We start from the raw sequence: 25,487 nt of genomic DNA, 5'->3' as shown, positions 1-25,487 counted from the left end.
TTGAACATAGAAATGCATATAGAAGCTATCATAGTCTCCCTCACCCCTTCTTTCCTCTGCCTGATGTGGTGTGACAGTGTGTTAGCCCGCAGCACTCTGCTGGCGTGGAAACAATCAGCTTTGACAGAAAGGGGGTGGAGGAGGTGGTGCTGGTGGTGGTTGTGGGGGTGGAGTGGGGGGGCGAAGGGTGAGGAAGGGTAGAGGGAAGTTGCGGCCGCAGGACTGGGTATGATGAACTGGATGGAAAGACTTGTCGACTGAGGCGGGAGGTGCGTGGAAGGATGACGGGATGCCAAACCTGATGTTTGAACCTCTTAACAGTCATTTGCTAAATCCCAGTTTACCTTAGGAACAGAGAAGAGTGACACCTAAATGTGATGAAGACCATAGAATAGAAACTGGAGATGCAGCAGAGCGGTGGTAAAAGCCTGGACTCCCCATGGTTTAGGCTGCTCAGTACAACATGGCTTAACCCATTTATTGGGTTGTTTATGAGAAAAAAAATGTGTCAAAGTGAAAGTTTCGGGGAAATCTTAGTTCCCAACTAAAAAAAAAAGGAGAACGCATTATCTGACTTATGTTCTACTGTTAAAGATCTGTGAAAATCGTCCAAAATGGCCGGTACTGAAGGGGTTGTCTTTTTGAATATTATCTGGGATTGAATGAGTTAATCATCATTTGCAACTATGTCGGAAATATGCAATTATTACTGTATTTCATTGAAAGAACACAAATATTTTTTGCGTTTCTGACAGCTCAAATATGGCGTGAATGACGTGATAATATGACGTGAGGTGTGAATGCATCAGTGGAGAGTTGCATTAAATGTTAGGATCGGACATTCGTGATTATAAAGATTATAAAAATACGTCTTTGGTATTGAATGAGTTCATCATGATCAATGAATTGTGTTTAATCTGATTAATTATTTTAATCATTTGACAGCCCTAGTCACAATATCACCTGACAACTTGTTGAACTGCACAGAAAAGCAACCCTTGTAACCTCAACCACTTGACTCCATGTCCATTGATGAAGTTAGCTGAACAATGGAGTCCATCAGAAGAGCGACGTGTGTGTGTGTGTGTGTGTGTGTGTGTGTGAGACGGCTCAGCTGCCTCGCCCGCTTTAACCAGCTAATAAATATGAAAAACAGCAGGTTAAAGTTTTTATTCGTCTCCTGGCTGAAAGGATTATCGTCTTCTATAGAGTGCTGTGAAAAATCCCCCAAACCTCATAATGCTCAATGTTGCCCCATAAAACGGCGCCGGACAAAAGACGGAGAAAGGGAGCTTTTTCACGCATAAGGGGTTTTCTCAAGAACACATTGAGTGGAGCAGGGCCCGGGACCCGCCCCTAGATTATGTGCTTGTCAAGTGAAAGCACGGCTGGGAGCGGCAGGTGCGTGTGCCAGGCACGAGGGGTGGGTGGGTGGGTGTAGGTGGGGGTCACAAGGGTCTGGTGACCACGCAGGGTGATGCTGTGTGTGTGTGTATATATGTGTGTGTGTGTGTACAGAGAATGCCACGCAGCTGCCGGCAGGAATGTTTGCACATTGTCACTTCCATTTAACTTGCTCTTTTTCTTTTGTCTCCTTCCCCCCCCGCCCCCCTGATGTAGATAGACCCCCATGGCTGACCGGGGGTCCCCCTTTCCTCTTCTGAGGCGCAAAGTTAGAGCTAAACGGTGACACTTTGTCCACAAAAGCCACATATGGAGCAGGTCGTGACCACCTGAGTGCTGTGAAATTGAAGGTACTGTATATACTTCATTAAAACATATACCGTTTTTTTGTTATATAATAGTAATAATCATTTTAAAAACAAACATTTTAATTTATGAATTGATTTTGTTTGAGACTTTTACCAATATCACCCAAACAATAACAGTATATTATTGCTATATATCTACTTTTAATCCCCTAAGTCAGGGGTCTCAAACTCAATTTACCTGGGGGCCACTGGAGCTAGGGTCTGGGCAAGGCTGGGTTTTCAAAAAAAAACAAAAACGCATTTATTAAAAACAGAAAAATATACAAACTTTTTCAGTGCTTTGGTTCCAATTTTCTACAAGAAAAGCTCTGATAAAACATTCCACTGTTCTCAAATATCTTAATTTTTATTTTTCTACACAAAATAAGATGAAAAATAAATAAACAAATCAAGAATAAAGAAAATCAATCAATCAGTAATAAATAAATATAATAATAATAAAACGGGAAATAATAAAAACTTAAGAAACCACATATAGTTGGTGGGTAGACAATTTTTTTTTTTCAGATTAAAATGAACAAAGCATTATTAGAGCCCTGTAGACATGACAAAACACGACTATAGTCACATTTATACTCTTTTTATTTACAACATATTGCGCAACTGCAGGGTCTTGTGACACATGCTAACTCGCAAACTAGAGAGCTAGCGACCTAAACGGTAGCCTCCAAGTTATTTCCTTTAAACTTAAATAGCCAAAAACTTACCACTTCCACACGGATAGGGAGGATAACTATTAACAGTTATTTAACCTTTAACATGAACATTAATCAAACGTAATAATTTTTTCTGGGTACATGATACCATACAGCATCCATATCAAACTTGCGCGGGGCCGCACTAACATTAAACTTTCATATCAAGGCGGGGGGCCTCAAACTAGTGTCCTGCGGGCCACATTTGGCCCGTGGGCCGCATGTTTGAAACCCCTGCCCTAAGGCCTCTTGTGTTGTGTTCAACAGGGGCCTACCCAAATATCCGTAGTGTGGATACCAAGGGTATACCAATAATTGTGATTTTAGGAATATAGATTAAATACATTTAGAAATAATTCACTCAATACAACGGTACTGTTTTGAAATAACAATGCACATGCATATTGTTACATTGTTTTCATGTATTCATACACTAACCAACAAACATCCATTGCACTTGAAAGCCCCACACTGACTTGTCATCGGTTCGATACCAGAATTCGCACCCCTTTTTTTTAAACTCCAGTTTTGACATATGGTGGCCTGCAGGACCAAGCTGTTTAATAATGCAGCCCCATGAATTTATCTCCGCAACTTTGCCAAAAAAATCAATCCAATAACACGCGGAATGCAAATTCCCAGTCTAATCTCCCGTCACGTGGCCTCTCGCGCAGTCTCTTATCTTTTATAGTCACGCATTGCCAATCAAGTGAGTGCATTGTATCTACCAAAAGAAGACAGTCATTGGCGACACGCTGACCCACCCTACGCTGCATCTCAGCCCACCCAAACGACCTATTCGCATCGTGTTTCGCCGTCTAATCTCCGCCGTCCCATTCCCAACTGTGGCCTAAGGCTATGCGCCGGTCCTCACTTAATCCACCACCCCTGCCCACTCACCGCACCTATCCCACTGGGGATTTGGGTAAAACTGTTACATGTCAGCGCCGCTCTATGCGCCTTTTTCACGGCATCTTCCAGCAAAAAAGGGATTAATGGCTCCACCATTATGTACAATGAGAATGAATAACAAACAGCCGTCTGTTTATCCTGCAAGGAAAAGTGCGTCCTTTTGCTCTTTTATCCAACTGTCTTTGAGGGTGGGGAGGCGCAGACTTGACACACCAGCGAGAGCGTGTAAATTTGCCATCTGATGTTTTTAGACGACAGAATTACAGATTGTGTATGCATATGCATGCAGTGATGATGAAACAGAATGAGATATACTTCACATGAGAACAATCTAAAACAAAGTTCATCAATTTGCCTTTATTTCAATTTATTAAATGTATATATTCATTGGTAAATATTTTCGGAATTTTTTTTTTTTAATTGGAGAAACAACAGAATTCATTCTCCAACAGACTCCTCCAGTTCCGTTCCCACAGTGAACGCGACAGGACTCGCCACACTCCATCCAGCTACACAACACTTCACCTGACTGTAAAATATAATTCACAACATTCTATAAAGTGTACATTTACTTGTATTGACTTATATTTGTACTGCAAAAAAGGTCAGTAAGGATAATTCATAATGCCGCCTACGGAGAACATACTACCTCCTTATTTCAAAAATCACAAATACTTAGCTGTCAACAACAAATATTCATACCACTGAGGTAAGGAGATAATGATGGTCCCGCATCTATTCAATACTACTACTGTGTTATTTTGGTGAAACAAGGTGTTTTAAGACATTACATTTGGTTCTACCATATCGTACTTATTGTGTGGAAATATGGGGTAATAACTATAAAAGCAATCTTCACTCGCTAAATGTACTGCAAAAAAGGTCAGTAAGGATAATTCATAATGCCGCCTACAGAGAACACTTTAACTCCTTACTTCTAAAATCACAAATACTTCAACTTGCTGATATAGTTCATCTTCAAACAGCTAAAATAATGCATAAGGATAAAAAATAACCAATTAGCTAAAAATGTCATCCAATACTTCTCTACAAGAGAGGAGAAATATGATCTCAGGGAAGAAGTACATTTGAAACACTTATATGCTAGGACTACGTAAAAAAGCCATAGCATTTCAGTATGTGGAATCAAACTATGGAATGGATTGAGTAAGGACCTCAAACAATGCACAACGATGAGCCAATTCAAGAAACAATACAAGCAGTTGATGTTTGCTAAATACAAGGATGAAGAGTCTTGAACCAGTCATGATGTGCTATATATATCACTATATTGATACTTACTATGGTACCCGTTATGTCATTGGGTGGTCATATCAACTCATACTTCGATACGAGGTACATTATATAAAAAAAAACCTTAAACTGTATTATGGAAAGCAGGAAGTGAACAAATGTAACAGTTACTGATTGTAAAAGTACCAGATGGAGGGGTAGGATTTAATAAGCTTTGCTTCTTCCTACTCCTTTTGGACATGTAGAACTGTGAACTGATTATGTGATGCATTCAATTGTAATCTGATGCATGTTCAAATGAAATAATACCATTACCAAAGATGCATACAGTGGTGTGAAAAAGTCTTTGTTACACTTAAATGGTACATAGTGATTGCCCCCCCCCCCCCCCCCCCCGAACCTAGTAACTGGTTGGGCCACCCTTAGCAGCAACAACTGCAATCAAGCGTTTGCAATAACTTGCAATGAGTCTCTTAAAGCGCTGTGGAATTTTGGCCCACTCATCTCACTACTCCATGCGTTAATAATGGCTCTCACTGTAGTTGGCTGGAGTCCCAAAGCTTTAGAAGTGGCTTTGTACCCTTTTCCGCAGTACAGGGCAATGTAGGTTTTTATTTTTTTTTCTCCCTTAATAATGAAATGTTTATATTTGATGTCATCTATTTATTCTCCACATTGTTATTATTATTATTTATTATTATATGGGAGCCAGGCAACGACATTTTGTTGGCAATGAAATAAAACCATTACCATTACTATACACTTGTAAATATGCTAATCTTATTTATATTTTATTACAATGTACTCATGTCGCACACTATTTCATTTAAGCTACAGTAACCAAGCGTTTTGTCCGAGTCTACAATATCAGGTGCCGGTTTCAGTAAACAACAAATCCTGGCCTAAACGGTGACAAACCCTTCCCACAAAACCTCCCGTCCCCGCAACTGCCAAGGCGGACTAAGCGGCTCGGCTGGAACATGTGTAAATGAAATATGAAACAGTGTGCGCGATTAAACTGGTAGATAATCATCTTTTCATTAAAACTTTCATCCCGAGCGACTTAAATATTCAAGAGGCCAATTACGGCGCTTTGTATCGCGTTCTCTCGCACTCTCATGGCTATCCTTTAACAAGAGCAGTCAGGGTGTGTGGCTTCAGGGCTTTGAGTGAGAGCATCATTATGAAGTGGTCCAGTGGCGGCATGGATGGAGGGTGGGTCGGGGGGGGGGGGGGGGTACCTTCGTGTCCCTCTCAATGCAGGCTGTCCGAAAAGGGAGACGTTGCAGGTGCAATGCATGGATGGAGTGAAACAGCGGAGACGAATATAGATTTTGTAGGCAGATAGCGCCACAAATAGGGTGCATGATTCTCTTGTCTGCCTGTGTGTGTGTGTGTGTGTGTTAGCAGTCGGAGCACTGAAGCCCACAGGCTATTCCTGTGTGAGCTTGTGATAAAGGGGGGGAAAAAAGGGAGAGGAAGTACAATGGGGGGGTGTGGAGGAGGAGGAAGTTAGTTGGTTGGGTGATGAGAAAGAGAGTCGAGCGCTTCCTCTGTGCTTTCAAAGCCTCTGGATCTGGTCTCTCTCTTTCCACACACACGCACTTGTTCTCCCCCAAACCAACTCCCTCTCTCTCTACCTCTCTCCCTCTCTCTCTCTCTCTATCCCATGAAAACGAGCGTCTTGGCAGGGTAATTAAGAATGGCCTCTAAACACAGGAGTATGGCAGCCACGCTCCAGATGAAAGTAAATGATTAAAATAATTACAGGCTGCGAGATGACGAGCCGGAGTGCGGGGTGGCCGCCGGACATTTGTCGGTAATTAGATAATTAATCTGAATGCAAATGATGAGCCCTAACGAAGCAGTCAAGCTGAACCGGCGACAACTGCCGTGAGTGAAATGGGAAGGGGAGAAGGGAGTGGTAGTGGGGGATGAAAAGATGAAAAGGCATGGAAGGGGAAAGAGGAAAACACGTCTATATTGAGAGTGTAAAATATCCATCCGCGTCAAGAAATCAGCATTGTGATTTAGCTTCTGCTATAGTTGACAGATCCTGACTGTGACAAGCAGAGTTGTTAAAAATACCCCAAAAAGGGCCTCAGTCACGTCAACCCAGGCAGCCGAAATGTCAAATGAAGGGTACCGGCGCGATGCACACGGCACCCGAGGATGCAAACAGAGCTGCATCCTTTAAACGCATGAGCAAACAGTGGATTTAGTCGCCGGGTTGCCGACGCACTCATTATTTCTCACGCTTGCTGATGCTGTCAGCGTTCGTATACCTGCTGTCAGATGCTGTAAACAGCAGGTCAATTCATTTATTTATTTTCTACCGCTTATACTCATGAGGGTCGCGGGGGTGCTGGAGCTTATCCCAGCTGTCTTTGGGCGAGAGGCGGGGTGCACCGTGGACACAGGGCACATATTGACAAACAACCATTCACACTCACATTCATACCTATGGACAATTTGGAGTCGCCAATTAACCTAGCATGTTTTTGGAATGTGGGAGGAAACCCGAGTACCCGGAGAAAACGTGCAAACTCCCCACAGAGATTGCCGAGGGTGGAATTGAACTTGGGTCTCCTAGCTGTGTGGCATGCGTGCTAAATACTCAGCTTTGGGAATCCAGCAAACTACAGTGAGAGGTGTTATCAACAAATGGTGAAAACAAGGAAGTGTGGTGAACCTTCCCAGGTGTGGTCGGCTGACCAAAATGACCCCAAAAGCACAGCGACGACTCATCCAAGAGGTCACAAAATACCCCACAACAATATTCAAAGAAAAAAATCCCCAATACCTTTGGGAAAATACTCTGTGGTCTGATGAGACAAAAGGTGTATGTCCCATTACATCTGGAGTAAAAATGACATCACATTTATGAAAAAGAACATCATACCAATAGTAAAACATGGTGGTGGTAGTGTGATGGTCTGGGGCTGTTTTGCTGCTTCAGGACCTGGAAGACTTGCTGTGATAAATGGAACTCATTGGATGAATATGGGGCTGCACGGCGGTCGAGTGGCGAGCGCGCAGACCTCACAGCTAGGAGACCCGAGTTCAATCCCACCCTTGGCTATCTCTGCGTGGAGTTTGCATGTTCTCCCCGTACATGCGTGGGTTTTCTCCGGGTATTCCGGTTTCCTCCCACATTCCAAAAACATGCTAGGTTAATAGGCGACTCCAAATTGTCCATAGATATGAATGTGAGTGTGAATGGTTGTTTGTCTATATGTGCCCTGTGATTGGCTGGCGTCCAGTCCAGGGTGTACCCCACCTCTCTCCTGACGACAGCTGGGATAGGCTCCAGCACCCTCGCAACACTCGTGAGGATAAGCGGTAGAAAATGAATGAATGAACATGATTTCTTACGGGAAAAATGTATTCGGTTAACATCCGTTTCAGTTAGAGCCAAACCTCCAGGAACGCATTAATGACACTAACCAAGGTTCCACTGTGCTTTCATTTTGTTATTGTTTTTTTTTCAGCACTTTAAGACACTGACTTAATGTGTCTGTTAATCTGAAATGATTATGTTGACAGAAAAACAATGAAGCGTGCGCACAGGACACCTACAGTCACAGCAGCTGGGTTAAAAAGGCAGATGTTGACGGATAGCATCTCTCCGTGTTAGAGCAAATTACACAACACATCCGTTCAGACGTTTAAAAGCCTCGAGAGGCAATGTTTTACCTGCCTTAAATGTAGACTGATGGCTCACTTAGTCAGCTGACGTAATCACAGGAGGGCATTGCTGCGAGAAGGAATGCAGTACATGTGTCTAACTAGTCTCAGCTGGACTCACTGTAATTTATACATAAGAGGATCATTTTATCTACAGAGTTGATGCCTGTGTGAATTATTGTTGTCTTTATTAATTGGACAGGCCATGTTTTAATTATTAAGACAAAATAAAACAAGTATAAATATTTGGAAAAACAGCAATAAACTATATATGCAGGTTTAAAAATGTCAAAGCAGCCTTTGCATTCTTTATTTTTTCAGTATGTGGTCCTTAATGGCGGCACGGCGGTCGAGTGGTTAGCGTGCAACTAGGAGACCAGGGTTCAATTCCCACCCTCGGCCATCTCTGTGTGGAGTTTGCATGTTCTCCCCGTGCATGTGTGGGTTTTTTCCGGGTACTCCGGTTTCCTCCCACATTCCAAAAACATGCTAGGTTAATTGGCGACTCCAAATTGTCCATAGGTATGAATGTGAGTGTGAATGGTTGTTTGTCTATATGTGCCCTGTGATTGGCTGGCGACCAGTCCAGGGTGTACCCCGCCTCTCGCCCGAAGACAGCTGGGATAGGCTCCAGCACCCCCGTGAGGAAAAAGCGGTAGAAAATGAAAGAATGGTCCTTAATGGAAAATGTTTAAGTTGAACACCCGACTGACTTAAAAAGAGCCAGTCGACCACTTCTTTAATTAATCATTTAACTTGAAAAATGGTACTTCCAATTTATTTATCTTGTTACATGCAAAAAGTGAGTTTGTATGCACTAGATTTTACATGACAGCTACAATTGAAAGTGATTTCAGCAAAATATCCACACTTGAAAAAAATGAAATAACAGGAAAACGCTCCGGAATAATAAACATTTAACTGGATAGAAACATCAGCTTTGTGAGACATTTCCAATACAATGTGAAGGTATGATAGAGTCCATCAGTTCAATGTTCCTCAGTCTCCACGTTATTTACTCCACCACCAGCTCAAACCCCTCAGCCTCCTCAAACTCTGCGTTCATCTTGGCAGCGAGCTCGTCCAGCTCCGTGACACCTATTTGTTGGATCTTCCTCCGGGTCCTCTTCTCCTTCACCACAGCCACACCGGGGATGTTGGCGTCCGGCTCGGAGAACGCAGAGCCACAGTACTCGGCGTCCAGCATAGACGTGAGGGAGCAGCTGGACACCTCAATGCCCGTCCTAGTTCGGCCGACACTCCGTCCAACTTCCGGGGTCTGCAGCTTTTCAAAGCCGAATAGAGTCTCTCGGGCTTCGGGGCTGTTGAAGGATTTGTCGCTGAGCCTGGAGTAGGAGCGGCGGACTTTCTGGCACCACACCGAATCTTGCGGATCCGCAGTCGGCTTCTTCGGTGATGACGGAGGGAGGATTGGTGATGGCATGGCGGGCAGCTTCTTAGCACCGGAGGACCGCCCGCACTCCGGGACAAGACCCGGGGTGGAAACGTTTGGCCGTCTTGGTGTGTTTTCTTTGTCGTGCTCAGACGGAGCAGCTGTTTTCCTCGGCACTATCTTCTTAACAACAATGGAACGCTTAACAGCAATGCTGTTAGCCGGCGCCATATTGCTGTTAGCATTTACCAAAGGAGACGTCAACCGTGGGGAGCGTCTTCGCTGCAAAGAGCCGTTTAGGCTGGGAGGTGTTCGTCCCTTCATGCCGACCTCAAACGGGATCCCAAAATATATATCAAGTGTAAACGCGTCGCTTCTGTTGATATTCTGTCCACAGCAACAACAGTATCGCCCACAGTCAACAGGAAAAGGCCGCTCAAATTGCCCGCCCGAGTCGCACACGAAAAACGTCATACTGTTTCCGGTGACGTGTACAGCAGACGCCGCTGAATGCAACTTTTGCTGTGTAATCTGAACAAGCGACGAAGAAGCGAGCCGTTTGTATAATTAGTATTCGCTATCGAATTAGCACTTTTTATGCAGGATGGAATATTTAATTGGCATACAGGGACCGGATTTTGTTCTCGTCGCTGCCGATAACGTCGCAGCCAACAGCATCATTCAGATGAAACATGGTGAGTGACAATGTGCTAGCTTGACGTTAGCCGACAAGCATTGCTGTTTTAAGAAGATATTAGAGCGTTTAACTAAAATTAAGTCAACAGTACATTACCGAATACCTTAAGTGAATGTTACATAATTATAAGATTCAATGCTGGGTTAGGTTTCCTATGAAATATTTTCCATGATGAATGTTTCTAGCTAGCTATGCTAAGCTGAGCTAAACACCACTCTCTTATGAATGGAAAACATGTTTAGATTTTTTTCTCTTTACTTATTGTCTTGTCATCGTTTTTCATATAATAAAATCACTGTTCGTGTAACTGTATGTAATAACCATCGCGTTGTCGTGAAATGTTAGCGAAAGTGAAAGTCATTGCTTGTTTGCCTTTGCCCTTTATGATAGCTAAGCGCTCACTTACTACAACTCCATACTTTGACGTTTTCAGACTACGACAAGATGTTCAAACTCAGTGAGAAGATTTTGCTACTGTGTGTGGGCGAGTCAGGAGACACCGTGCAGTTTGCAGAGTACATTCAGAAGAACGTTCAGCTCTACAAAATGAGAAACGGTAAGCAGGTTGTTTGTTGTTATAGCTAACTTGTATACCACCATCATTTACTGTTTTTTTTTCGTGTCGACATATTTAACCACCACAGTGTTTTATCAAATCAGAAAACAGCCATACCTTATCACACATTTTTTTTTACATCTAAATTGTTTTGCAGGCTATGAACTCAGCCCCACAGCAGCAGCAAACTTCACAAGAAAGAACCTTGCAGACTACCTTCGAAGCAGGGTAAGCCTACTCCTACACCACAAAGCTAAACATACTTAAGTATAGTTTGTCATGACTGCAAAGTTGTAGTATTAGTGGGGAATGAACTGCCCCCATACTCAAATATGGTCGTTTTGCTGTAATGTACGTGCAAACTTAATTTGGGTCCATAAAGACAAGACTTCCTCAAGAACCTGTGGCAGTGTGGTGCACCACGGAAGGATATGCTCAATATTGGCAGCACTTGTGTGACCATCATGAAGGATAAATATTGTATTGTAAGGAGGTGGCCAATGAATAATGTTGTTGTTGCAAAAACAAAACGGACTACTGTCGGCCTCAACCATACCAAAACATCAACCGTCTTGTCAGGACAGTCAGGACTCACAAAACTCTTTCACAAGTGAAATTGAAAGAGTTCATAGCAACGGGCTAACTCACTCAGAGATGTCTACGTATATACTGTATGTCTGGAAGTTAAAAAGTTTTAACCAGTTTGGATTAACCACCCTACAGTCATTAATAAATGTTCACTATTTTGTGTTTGATGTATTATTAGTCAAAATATATTGAAAAACAAAGGTATTGGTAGTATTCTAGCCACCAGGTGTCAGTAATTTAAAATTTTCAAAGACTTGACATTACGTCACACTGCATGTAAGTCAGCCATGACATGTCCAAGAGTGAAAAGAACTTCTCTTCTCATCCCGTGTGGAAGTGGTAAGTTTTTTTTTTTTTTTTGCTTCTTTTTCCTTCCCCACTTTGTTTGAAATCCTTAGAATACAGTAAATAAACTGGAGGCTAACTAGTTAGCTCGCCATGGCTTAATGACGTCATGGCATTACAGTTGAGCAATGTAATTTGGGTATTACTTCATGTCTACAAGGCTTTAATAATGATCAAGATTGTAATTAGAAAGTCATGAACAGGTTTTTTTATGGAATATGGAATGTTAAATTTATTAATATTGAAATTCACTTGCGTTTTTTTACAGTATTGATCTGTATGATGTGTATGGTGAATTTTCTGCACTTTGTTACACATGACAAGCGAGACTATATACAGAAACCAGGTCAAAATTTTGACCGAAAACCCAATTATACAAAAAGTGGGGTTCCACTGTATAAAAAATGTGTCCCATTTTTCAAAAAAGTAGTGAGTAGTACAGCTACTTCCTTTCACAAAAGCGAAAGGGTGAAAATAATTCCTAAAAACAATTAGTGTGGCAAGGAAGGCAATGTGGGACACATTGAGCTGGGGATAGGAGTGGAGTAGCGGGAGGAGGCTGAGGGGTGTCCCGGGGGCCCCCCACTATAAATACCCTGTAGACCATGTTGCACTGGCTGGAGTGTGAGAACGAGCCAGAGTCAATGTACACATGATGTGAAATTCACATGTTCAAGCTGGGCGTTACCTGAGCACCTTTACCTTACCTCACCTTGTTTGGAGACGCGGCAGTCAATAAGTTTAATCAGTAAAGACTTCATCGCTCTTGTATTGATCCAAACTTTTACATGTTATCACAGTCTATGGAAGAATCTTCATCGCTTGTCTCACCCACTCTATTTTTAATTTTTGCTATGTATCCTAATTACTGGGTACAGGTGCAAGTGAATTGTCGCCTCTGCTTTGTTTTTATTTGCATGCTAGAGCTGCGACGTGAGATCCAATCACAGCATGAAGTGTGAATACGTAATTTGTACCAGTCACGGTGCATGTCGATACCAAGTGTATATCAAGTGTTAAAATGGCTAACATTAGAGGAGCGCATGAATAACGGCCTCCTGACATCTGACATTTTGAAAATGAAAAAAAAAATCAAATTAAATTGTGGCCCCCCGATTGAGATTTTAATCTAACAATGCATGTTGATTACGCCGTGTGGCCACATCCCACAAAATGGAGGAGCAACAGTTAAGTTACTTTTCTAAGTTACTAATCCTCGCCCCCATGGTGGCAAATTAACTACTTACAAGTAGTTACTTGTAATTTTGTAGCTACTTAGAACTGAAGGACATGAAATTGCTAAGCTAAGACATTGAAGCTGTGTTAACTGCTAAGCAAGCTTGAATGTAACTATGTAAAATAACAAAAACAGAAGCGCTTAGTACACATTAATAGAAGTCTTAACTGGAACCACATTTCATCCGAGAGTAGCCAACTATGAACAAGAAATTAGCAAGTAAATAAGAGCCTAGAGAGCGAATAATCCAACAGCGGCACAGAGCAACCACACGTCCGAAAACTGAAAATTACATTACTGCCTACGTCGGCAGCTGTTTTGAAATGGCCCTATTATAATTTATATACTATATTGCAAGAGGCTGCACTATTTATTACAATTCAGATTTCAGGCTCTGAAAGTATCTCTCATACTTAGTACCCAACTGCGGTTAAATCCTTAGTATTTCAGGCCGATCATTACACCATAACCTTAGTTATTCTCTTGCAAACTTCAATCTTTAGATCAAGTGGTAATTCACTGCAATTTTTCAATTTTTTGCATTTCATTTGCGAACCGTCTTGGCTTGATGGTGATAGCTATGCCAGCTACAAGAATACTGTACCATCATATTACACTAATGAAAGCACATACAACCCTTCAATACATTAGACTGGCAATAAACATGAAAAGCGGTGGCACGGCGGTCGAGTGGTTAGCGCACAGACCTCACAGCTTGGAGAACCAGGGTTCGATTCCACCCTCGGCCATCTCTGTGTGGAGTTTGCATGTTCTCACCAATGCATGCGTGGGTTTTCTCCAGGTACTCCCACATTCCAAAAACATGCTAGGTTAATTAGCGACTCCAAATTGTCCATAGGTATGAATGTGAGTGTGAATGGTTGTTTGTCTATATGTGCCCTGTGATTGGCTGGCGACCAGTCCAGGGTGTACCCCGCCTCTCGCCCGAAGACAGCTGGGATAGGCTCCAGCACCCCCGCGACCCTCGTGAGGAAAAAGCGGGAGAAAATGAATGAATGAATAAACATGAAAAGCAGAACAGGTGAGATATTCCGGGACCGTTTTTCTAATGGAAATTTAACAACGTCCATCTGCTCGGTCGAAACAATGCTCAAATGCTTTGCACATGCACACGGCTACAGGATCATTTTTATTTAGTCAAGGTTGCAAATGTTGAAAGAGAAGTACATTTTTATGCATGTCTTGTCATACGCTGCAAGGGAATCTTTATTTTTGTGCCTCTTGGTTACGGTGTTGGCTTTGTGAGATTGGGATTTATCAGTACTGCATTCTCAAGAGAAGCTGAAAAATCCAAAGCACTTTTTTTTTTTCTCTCGACCCGCATCCCACACCTTCCTCCAGCTATGTTTCCGCTCACATTCATCAACCCCAGGAGTATCCGGACCTTTGCAAATTATGTTGGATAAACATTTTTTTTTTTTACCATGCTTTCGATCACTCCACTGAGTATGCGGTCTTTCGATTTTAGAGCACCATTTCTTTATCAATTTACTTTTTGGGAGAATGTTGGCTCATCGTCATGTTTATGAAATACAGTGTAACCAAGGTTACAACTAAATCCCATATGCACCAAAAAATGTTAACACAAAACACTGTTTTGAAATAGTCCAGAACCTTGATTATTCAAAACGACAATCTTCAGATTAATCGACAAAGAAAATAATTGTTAGTAGCAGCCCTAAACACAAAGCTAACATGGATTGTAATAAAAAATACCTTATGACCACAGTCAGTAACAGTACTATAGTACGTAACCTGGAAATGGATGCAAACCGGAAAACCTGAAATGAACTCCTACATTTCTCGGCTTTCTTTATCCTCTGCAACATGTGCATCATCTAATGCACTAATGAATCATTGAGTTAAAGATCATTCCCAGGACAAAACATCGCAAAGTATCGATTTATGTGAATATGCTGTTTGAAATAGTCCAGAACCTTGATTATTCGAAATGACAATCTTCAGATTAATCGACAAAGAAAATAATTGTTAGTAGCAGCCCTAAACACAAAGCTAATAATGGATTTATTGTAATAAAAAATACCTTATACCAGGGGTCGGGAACCTTTTTGGCTAAGAGAGCCATGAAGGCCAGATATTTTAAAAATGTGTATCTGTGAGAGCCATATACATTTTGAATGCAATGAAATGTGTGCATTTTTATGTAAGACCAACAGTTTTACATATAATGGGCTCTAATTATGTAGACCAGGCACACTACCCCACGCCAATGGGGTGTGGCCAGCATACTTTTGTGAGCAGCGCAGTGTCTAATAATAAATCAAATACTTGCTGCCATTAATGCAACTTCTGCTGCTGCATAGTTTTGAACTGTATTCAGTACACGTATTTCATTCTTTTGGCCATCTTCACCAGAAGGCTTAGTTCTGCAGCTTTAGCTATTTGACTAAAGGAGGAAAGTTTACATTTACATTTACATTTTTTTGACATCTCAATGACCGAGGTAGACTACCGCATTACCCAGTAATAATCAAGTTTTGGTGTTTGACCTGGAAAATATAATCAGGAAAGATGGATATGGTCGGCCGTATTGCAGTGGAAAATAGATGGACGAATTAAAATGCATAAGAAAGTTTTGATTTTTAATATTATTTTTAACAGTGATTTCTGTGATGTTTACTTTAAAATGTTAGCAAACATACATTTTTATTGTGGTAAGAAATGCTTGAGAGCCAGATAGTGTCATCAAAAGAGCCCTACCTGGCTCCCGAGCCATAGGTTCCCTACCTCTGCCTTATACTATACTGTACTATAGTACGTAACCTAGAAATGGATGCAAACCGGAAAACCTGAAATGAACTCCTACATTTTTTAGGCTTTCTTTATCCTCTGCAACATGTGCATCATCTAATGCACTAATGAATCATTGAGTTAAAGATCATTCCCAGGACAAAACATCGCAAAGTATCGATTTATGTGAATATGCCTAGCAGTCTTTAGCTTTTGTTCCGTTGTCTGGGCAACTGTCCCAGATATTTTGCAGTTGGTTTTAATTAATTTGATTAAATATCCAGGCCAAGACAAAAAAAAAAGGACTCATCAAGATAATGATTTGTTTTGTATCCCAATTGTTTCTCCTCAATCCCTGTCATCTTTCAAGTGCCTGCTCCCCCTCCTCCAAAAAAAAAAATGATCCCAACAGTGCCAGCGTGTCCAAACCCTTAGGTTAAAAACTACAGGCTGATAAATTAATCAGAGCTATATTGTTAATTCGTACGTCCTTATTCCCGCAGGATAAATTACAGATGAGTTCCTATAGTCTGAAAAGATGTCATACTTCAGTGGCTGCCAACCTCCGGGATGTGTAGTTAACTCCAGTCATCAGAGCATGTCTGAGCCGAGGATGCTGGGGACTGTTCACATAGAACCGCGCTTACTAACCCCCGTCGTCCAGGAAAACAACCGAGCCACGTTATTAACCTCTGGAGTGTACTGGCATTGACTCGAGCTTTAGAGAGCGACAGAGGAGAGACAAAGGAAATTGGCAAGACAACATGATCACCTGAGGCCTCGACGATGCCGCATCAGTAATGAGGATTCAGCGCAGAAAGACACAAAAAGTTCAACGCTGACGGGCCGGATAATCTGATGCTTTTAGGGGGCTTTGTTTTCATGCCGTGTAGATTGTAGTGCAGTCGTCCCTCGCCACTTTGTGGTTCAAATTCTAGGCTTTTTCAAAAATCCATTCATGAATAAATCACGTTGGTTCACGGTTCAATATAGCCTATTATTTGTCTTTAATAATATGCATCTCAACTAAAATACATATATCGTAGTACTTTAGTTAACGCCCACCCCTGTTGGCGTGTTTTGTAGTTAACTTCCAGAGTGTTAGCAAAAATTTTGCCACAATAATGCCCGCTTTTTTATACCGTCTGTTTTTTTATGCCGCCATCTTGGATCACATGTCAAATTTTAGAGCAACATTTGTATGAGTTGCGAAGATATACGCACTTTATAACAAATGAGAAAGGTGTTGGATCGTACCAAGGCAAGGGTGCAAGACCTCATCAGACTGCTGAATGCCAAAATAAGCCCCTCTACCTGCCCACACGCACAACCAAAACTTTGAATTATTGTTATTTATTCTAAATTATTTAAATTATTTGTACAAATTACTGTTTACACTGTACATTGTTCATATTTGATGTAATCTATTTATTCTCCACATTATTATTTATTATTACACGGCAGCCAGGCAATGACAATAAAGAAAGTCTATGTCTATGCATTTTACGCCTTAGAGAGACGACTTGTCATTTCAGAGGTGTGTAAACGTGACACATTAACATGTTCTTTCGTAACAGTCTATCAACGTGGCTGTGTATCGAGGGTTTGTAGCGACACAAACGATGTGTCTTATTTACTGTGTAGGGTAATACAAGTTCAGATGTGACTATAGGGGTGTTATTTTATGTCTAGAGGTCTCTAATAATGTTAGAAATCTGTATTTACAAGGTCGTAAAAAGTTATTTGTGTCTTAACTATGACCGATTTACTGTCCAAACCAGGTCTCTTGGTTAATTTATTTATTAATTTTATATATTGATTAATTAAGACTGGGGGAAAACACTGAAAAATAACCATTATAACATTTTTACCAACGGAACTAGCAGACTTTGTGGCTAAAGACGGATGCTTCATGAAGTTTGAATGATAAACTGTACATAGAAGTACAAATGGTAGAAAGTCATTATGAAATTGGGCAATAATGTAGTAATACTGTCTTGGTCCACAGTTAAAGTAGTTTAGGCAAAAGCCTGCTAACCAACCACACTGAATTGACTATGACTGGGATGCAGGAAAACTTCTATGAATTTAGACCCTTTTTGAGAAATTGCCAGTGTGTTGTCAGTCCATGAAGTGCTACTGTAACTGTTTACAGTTAGACTTTTGTAAGGCCTCCGCAACAGTTAGCTTCTCCGCAGTGGTGCGCTACAGCTGGCGCTCTGTGTGTGTGTTAGTGAAATATTTCTAACACGAGCACACAGTGGGCACAAATAATTACTGGCACCATATTGCACACAGCTCGCTGTCCCCTGCACAGATGAACAATTAATACAGCAGATTGAGGAGAAATGCCAATAAAGAGAACATGCCCCGGGGTAGGGTGCAAAAAAAACAGGGGGCGCGAGGGAGACGTGAGGCATGGAGGGACTGGAACTTGGAGGAAGAGCTTGAAAATCAGTTCATGTTGTTTTCCATATTAGTAGTTGGTACCATTTTTAAGTGCTTCAAGTAATGTGAAGTTAAATATAGGAGTTACAAGTTAATTGTTGTAAAATCTCAAGACCTAGCCAGTTAACTCAGTGTAACTAAACTTAATGAGTCATTCCCTCGTTTATCGCTTTATAATTGGTTGGATTAGTCGGATTCAATGTTAATAAATACAATAATTTTGTAGTTGTTGCATAGAAAGGAGGTTTATGCTCACTTTGTATTTGACACTTTACACAGCAGACACACAAGACGGTCATTGCTGCATAGCATGCTATTGAGCTAGCAAGTTAGCCTCCAATTTCATTCATTTTCTGCCGCTTATCCTCACGAGGGTTGCAGGGGATGCTGGAGTCTTAATTCTAAACCTAAGAGTTTCAAATGAAGTGGGGAAGAAAGACAAAATAAGAAGCAAAAAATTACCACTTCCACACAGAGTAGGAGGGGAACTTCTTTTCACTCTATGTCGGACATGCAGTGTGATTGTAATGTGATGTAATTCCATGTCTCATTAACTTTTTTTGTCATTACGTATGCCTCGTAGCCACAATATTACATGTAATTTTTATTTCAATATGTTTTGACCAATAATGGGCTATAGTCAACCACAAATTTATTTGTTAATTTTTTGGGGGGACAAAAAAAACACAATAGAGTGACAGAGCGCTAAGCAATGGTTGAATAGTGATGTAGCAATAGATGTCTGTACTAGTTACCGTATTTTCCGTACTATAAGTTGCACTTTTTTTCATAGGTTGGCTGTTACTGTGACTTATACTCCAAAGCGACTTATAAATGAAAAAAACTGTTTATGTTACATAAACACTGGACACCTTTTCTGTTCATGTTTATTTTTTGTGTAGCTGAATAACCATTGTGTTAGCATATCTTACACCTATTCAGCCTGTTCTCTGTTGTTATTTTTTTGTTGTTTGTTTTTTCAAAAGCTTGTTCTCTATTCTTTTATTGTTAGAACTTGCCTTCCAAGAGGACGTAATGTCGGTTTTGGTCAAGTAGTTTGTAAAATAACTTACCCGCAAAAAATGCGACTTATACTCCAGTGCGACTTATGTATGTTTTTTTCTACTTAATTATGCATTTTTGGCCTTGTGAGACTTATACTGCGGAGCGACTTATGTATGTTTTTTTTCTACTTAATTATGCATTTTTGGCCTTGTGCGACTTATACTCCGGAGCGACTTATAGTCCATAAAATACGGTATTTGTCCATTCATATACTATGTCACACAGCAACTCTCACTTGGACACTGCCCCCACTGGATAATGTAGCCTATTCAGCCTCCCAGGTATGTCCTTTATGCTGTTGTGGAGCTGAACGTACTACAGTAAATACTACTTTCAGTCCAATGCGTGTCTTTTCCTCTTCATGACACATTTTTTTAACCCCGTACTCCAGAAGGGCTTATTGTCTGGAAAAATGCTCTACTCATGTCAAGTTTGGCAACCGACAACACAGATATCTTGTGTGAGTGGCAAATATAATGAGGCTAAATACCCAAATGCCTTCCTCGATGATGAAATCTTGCAAGTAAGAGAGGGCGCAGTTGTTCTTTCTCGTATCATTTGGTACATATTGCACTTTCTGATGCAAATGTATTTATTTTTTGTCTCATCGAAGTCTATCATAAAGAATAATAGAATTTCAGTCTTTTGTATGTCATTGTGTGTCATAAACATTTGTGTGTGTGTGTGTGTGCGTTGGGGGGGGTATGATAAAGATGATGCATATTGTTTGTTAATGTGATTCAAGGTGTGAGTTCAGGTGGCGGGGTTAACAAGGTGCCTAAGAGGTGACATGGGAAGGTTATTTTGATACCAGGTCCATATTATTGTTACATTGTAACCAGTGAGGCAGGTGTCTGTTGGGTAGGGGGGGGTGGTGATGCCACTTGGGGCGTTCGCAGGCTCACAGAGGAATAAAAGTACGCACACACACACACACACACACACACACAAGATATTCACTTGTGCCTGCTGTGCACAGACTCCGCTTTCTAGCGAGCGCGGTGTGTTTGTGCCGGGGCCGTCGTTAACACTCACACTAAAGCCCGCTCCACGGGGGAGTATAACAATCATCTCCCTGGTGGCAAATATAACGCCAACACAAGTCAGAGAAATAAGCAGGTCAAATGTTAGCTTAATTGAAATGACAAGCCAGGTGTGTGGATCACAGCTTGCCTGCCGCCATATACATCAGTTGTTGCCTCGCTGCAAGAGAGAATGTAAGATATTTCTATTTATTTTCTGTTTGGTACTCCATCAAAAACTCTGCAGAGTCTTTGTCTGTCAAGCATTTAGGCTGGAGGTTGTTTTTGAAGGCCTCCAAATTGTGTTTCTTTTAATTGAGGAGGAGATAAATTAGTGTACTGGAGGGAGAGAAGAGGCTGCAAGCGTGGAAGATGTAATTTCTAAAGATGGGGTGGGGGGGAGGCTGCAAGAGAAACGACTTTAGAAGTTTTTAATGAGCCCTGGCGTTACTCGGGGGCTCAGGGTGAAGAAGGCGACGGGAGAGGAGAGGAGAGGGGAGGAGAAGCGGGAGCAAAGAAATGAAAATGGAGGGGAGGGTGCGATGAGGGAGGCAACAGGGGTGCTGCCTTCCAGCAGATGTCACAGTGCAAGTGGCTAACCCCCTTCAACACACACACACACACACACCTTTGCCCTGTGACCCTCTTTCACCTTCTGAAGGAGCTGGTTACACTTAAAAAAAAAAAAAACATGTCATTTTTTCCTCTGGAAATGACAAAGATGTTGTTTGACCCTGAAGATACAACCTCGATGGACATTTGTAGATATGGTCAAAAGAAGACTTTCTGAATCGCTTTTGATTGCTATGTTGTTTACAGAATGTCATACAGTGGCCTTTTCAGGTGGTCACTTGAGCTGCTATGCAATTAAACACTGTTGACGTGTAATACTGATGCAAAATATTACTTCTGGACGGTGCCTCATTCCCAATTGCTCAATTGACACACTTGTCTATGTCTAATCTAATGTACATTAATGACATAGTAACCGCTTCAGTTTGTTTTACATTTATTCAAATGTGCAAACTTTCAATAGATGACCTGTATATATGACTTATATTATATATACCGTATTTTCTGGACTAGAAGTCGCTCCGGAGTATAAGTCGCACAAGGCCAAAAATGCATAAAAACGTACATAAGTTGCACTGGAGTATAAGTCGCATATTTGAGGGTAATTTATTTTACAAACTACTTGACCAAAACAGACATTATGTCCTTGTTCTAACAATAAAATAGAGAACAGGCTGAATAGGTGTAAGATATGCTAACACAATGGTTATTCAGCTACACAAAATATAAACATGAACAGAAAAGGTGTCCGCTGTTTATGTAACATTAACAGTTTTTTCATTTACAAGTCGCTGTGGAGTATAAGTCGCAGGAACAGACAGCCAACCTATGGAAAAAAGTGTGACTTATAGTCCGGAATATATATTCCGGATTTTATATATATATATATATATATATATATATATATATATATATATATATATATATATATATATATATATATATATATAATTCTATTCTATAATCAACATGTTTTTAAATGTTAGTGCATAATCACTGACATGAACCAAGGAGTGAACAATTCCATCAACAGCCCCAAGAGGGCGGTCAAGGCTATATGCTGCTTCTGCCTTTCAGTGATATGGAATGAGATCGAGAGCTTGGTGAAGTTGCTTACTGTTATCTATGGGGTTGGACTCACTGGCTTGTTATGTTAACCTATTCATCTTCCCAGATATGTTTTTTATGCTATTCGATTCGAATAATGGTTGATATGTTACATAAATATACCGGACACCGATTAGGCCTTTTGTTTTGTAGCGTCGTGAAATAACTTGCATTTTCAGATTAAATGTCAGTTCTTGAATTTTTCAGTTTCCTATAGTTGGGCATTCGGTCTTACATGATTTATTTTGCAGGCACATGTTAAATGAATGTTGACCTTGACCTCGTTGACCCTCCCACCCCCCTCCATCTCTCTTCAGACGCCATATCACGTCAACATGTTGCTGGCAGGCTACGATGATGCAGACGGTCCGGGTCTGTACTACATGGACTACCTGTCCGCGCTGGCTAAGGCCCCCTTTGCTGCCCACGGCTACGGAGCCTTTCTCACGCTTAGCATCCTTGACCGCTACTACAGACCAGGTCGGTTTTCAGACCTCATTACCTTCCGTATATTCACTTTTGCTCACTGTAAAATATAAAAATAGTACAAGGATCGGTTGTGGTCAACTTCATCTATGGAGACATCATCCTCTCCTTGTTTCTCTTTCAGATCTGACCAGAGATGAAGCAGTGGCGCTCCTGAAGAAATGCATTGACGAAGTTAGTTGTTTTTTTTTTTTTTACCATTTTTCTTCATTAGTTTAAAATTGTAGGTAATTACAGTGGTGTGAAGTTTTTTTGCATGTTTGTCACACTTATCAGTAGGGATCGACCGATATGGTTTTTTTGGGGCCGATACCGATTTTTTTTCCATCACCCTCAGCCGATTTTGCTTGGGCCGATATTTGTGGCCGATACTGCTTTTGCTCCCTCAATTTACATGAAAAAATGACCATGATAACAAATATTACTGGTCTCATGTTTAAACAAATATTTATTGAAATGTAAACACTGAACACAGTAGGATTCAGCTTTCTTAAACACATTTAAACGGCATTATCAACTTTAAAAGGAATAAATATTCAACCATGTGCAAAACATTTCTGTCATAGTTTAAACCCACACGCGTATTGGCCGATATCGATACAAGGAAAAAACGCAAATATCGATCCTTACTTATCAGATAATCAAACAAAGGTGAATTTTTAAATGAAACTTTAAATGAATCTAGAAATCACTTAAATAAGACTTGCCCTTTTTACTAAGTGAAGTAGGGTCAAAGTAAGAACCTCAAGAACTCAGAAATTCAGGAACAAATGAGAAAAAGTAATTTCCGTCTGGCAAAGGTTACAAAGCCATGTCTCAAGCTTTGGGACTCCAGCTAACCACAGTGAGAGCCATTATCCACAAATAGTGAAAGTGAATGAAACCAACTTGGGTTCTGCAGTAGGACAATGATCCAAAAACACACCAGCATGTCCATCTCTGAACAACTGAAAAAAAACAAAGACTTTGGAGTCCTGACCTGAATCCTATTGAGATACTGTGGCATGACCTTAAAAAGGCGCTTCATGCTGGAAAACCCTCCCATGTGGCTGAATGACAACAATTCTGCAAAGATGAGTTGTGGTCAGTTCAAGTGTGACAAACGTGCAAAAAATGCATACGCTGCCAAAGTACTATATTGTTATTTTTGTGTTTTTTTAAAATGTATTTTAGGCTTTTCATTATCATACATCTGCTGTTTATACTCCCAAGTCTGAATTTCTGCTTCTCCCTCCTCTAGCTGAACAAGCGCTTCATTCTGAACCTTCCCTCCTTCAGCGTCCGTTTGATTGACAAGGAGGGCATCCATGACCTGGAGAAACTCACTCCAAACAAGTGACCGTTCCCCGCTTAGCTACCGGCACACACACACACACACACAATCTTTTTTTTTTTTTTTTTTACCACTGACCTCCTTGTTCTTTCTCTTCCAATAAAAAGTGACGTGCAGTTGAGATATGTACACTCTTTGTCCCTGTGGTGCTTTTCTGGTTGCTCGCTAGTTTACTCATCTGCAACATGGAAAGAGAACATGCTCCTGGCTGTGTACTTTTGCACTTGAAGTCAGTCACTGTGCTTGTGTGCAATGGACACTTGCTCATGCTTTCTGCCTGTGCAAAAATAAAGAAAATAAAAATATTTAGATGCTCTTAGGTTGGACGAGTACCGTCCAAACTCGATAGTGTACCACATGAGCAAAAACTCTCCCTTTTTGTTTATGTGGCCAAATACAGTACATGATTGTGTGGTAATATTAGCATGGTTTCATGGCTTATTATTAGCCCAAAAATATGCATATTTAAGCATGTTTTTGGTCTAAATTAAGCATTTAATAAGTAAATTGCATTGTAATGTTCAATTGTAATTGACGAGACTACACTTGTATCAAAACATGTTTTACTATACTATATAATAGTTTTACTATTATTAGTATATATTTTTATTGTATTTATTTAAAACAAATTCAAACACATTTATTTAAAATAATAATTATTTTATATATATAATTATTTAAATTAATTCACATGCAAACTCTTGTGTTAAAAATATTTTACCTAAATTTACCATTTTATTTAATTGACAGTGATTTTATTTTTTTATTATATTTACTTTGTTTGCTAGCCATTCCATTATTACGGTACATATATTTCTCACTGTATATGCAACAAGTTCAGGCTTCATAAAATACAAAAAATTAAATACATTTCATTGAGTTAACCCCCCCCCCAAGCAGGACCTTTTTAAAAAGGAGATGTCTTAAGTATATTATGTATTTTCTAAAGTGTACAAAATGTGATTTGATTTCCATCCTGTGTCAGTCCAATATATGGACTGTAGTATGGTTTATTTAATATCATGAGCATTTTAGGGCTTTCTATCGGCTCTGAAGCGCTGTGTATTGCAAGGTGAACCTGATCAAATGCTGTCTGAGTCCATGCATAGCCCCCGGGCTGCAGGTTTCCCACCCTGTATTTAGCTGTATAGCTCTTTTAACACATAAAGAGTAACAAGAGTCCATTCAGTACATGGCTGTAAATGTAAAACCAGGACAAGATGGTAACTGTGCCCAATTGATGTGTGTGTGTGTGTGTGTGTGTGTGTGTGTGTGTGTGTGTGGCTGTACCGCTGTCTCGCCTCCCCACTCGGCAGACAGGTGATTAATAAACATTAAACAATCCCTCCTCTCTCAAACACACCGGAATCTTCTTGACGGGAAGAGCAGCATATGTTTGCCTGCAGGCACACATGCAGAGATGGAGAGCGGCCCTGCTGAGTGTCAGATAAAGAGGAGGGGTACAGAATGGGTGGAGGGGGGGTTGTGGGGGGATTAGGTTACAGAGAGAGAGAGAGAGAGAGGGGGTATAGCTCGGAATGTTGA

At 40.8% G+C, this 25,487-nt stretch overlaps 2 protein-coding genes and 1 long non-coding RNA gene across 3 annotated transcripts in view; 2 read left to right on the top strand and 1 right to left on the bottom strand.

Annotated features, from left to right (window-relative positions):
- The window catches only part of LOC131101744 (uncharacterized), a 32,100-nt gene that overhangs the window by 1,921 nt on the left and 4,692 nt on the right, over window positions 1-25,487 (top strand). Inside the window, exon 2 of the long non-coding RNA XR_009119293.1 lies at window positions 1,621-1,754. This is a non-coding gene — a long non-coding RNA (uncharacterized LOC131101744). The remainder of the gene's footprint in view (window positions 1-1,620; window positions 1,755-25,487) is intronic.
- Window positions 9,092-10,213, bottom strand: cdca5 (cell division cycle associated 5). Its single transcript, XM_058047085.1, has one exon. The coding sequence runs from the start codon at window positions 10,185-10,187 to the stop codon at window positions 9,336-9,338; it is 852 nt and encodes a 283-aa protein (XP_057903068.1). The 5' UTR covers window positions 10,188-10,213; the 3' UTR covers window positions 9,092-9,335.
- psmb2 (proteasome 20S subunit beta 2) lies at window positions 9,994-24,071 on the top strand. Its single transcript, XM_058047086.1, has 6 exons — window positions 9,994-10,408; window positions 10,844-10,966; window positions 11,124-11,194; window positions 22,441-22,603; window positions 22,734-22,783; window positions 23,850-24,071. Exons 1-6 carry the CDS (start codon window positions 10,318-10,320, stop codon window positions 23,946-23,948), a joined length of 597 nt encoding a protein of 198 aa, XP_057903069.1. The 5' UTR covers window positions 9,994-10,317; the 3' UTR covers window positions 23,949-24,071.

The sequence above is a fragment of the Doryrhamphus excisus genome, chromosome 14 (genome assembly GCF_030265055.1).
Source record: "Doryrhamphus excisus isolate RoL2022-K1 chromosome 14, RoL_Dexc_1.0, whole genome shotgun sequence".
Taxonomy (NCBI): domain Eukaryota; kingdom Metazoa; phylum Chordata; class Actinopteri; order Syngnathiformes; family Syngnathidae; genus Doryrhamphus; species Doryrhamphus excisus.
Note: the sequence above shows the minus strand (reverse complement) of the source record. Positions and strands in the feature narration are given on the sequence as shown.

Bases quoted from the DNA above. Each gene is read 5' to 3' on its own strand.
- psmb2 (XM_058047086.1), top strand. From the start codon at position 10,318: ATGGAATATTTAATTGGCATACAGGGACCGGATTTTGTTCTCGTCGCT. The intron at 10,967-11,123 runs GTAAGCAGGTTG...ATTGTTTTGCAG, and splicing joins GCTCTACAAAATGAGAAACG to GCTATGAACTCAGCCCCACA. The intron at 22,604-22,733 runs GTCGGTTTTCAG...TTTCTCTTTCAG, and splicing joins TGACCGCTACTACAGACCAG to ATCTGACCAGAGATGAAGCA.
- cdca5 (XM_058047085.1), bottom strand. From the start codon at position 10,187: ATGACGTTTTTCGTGTGCGACTCGGGCGGGCAATTTGAGCGGCCTTTT.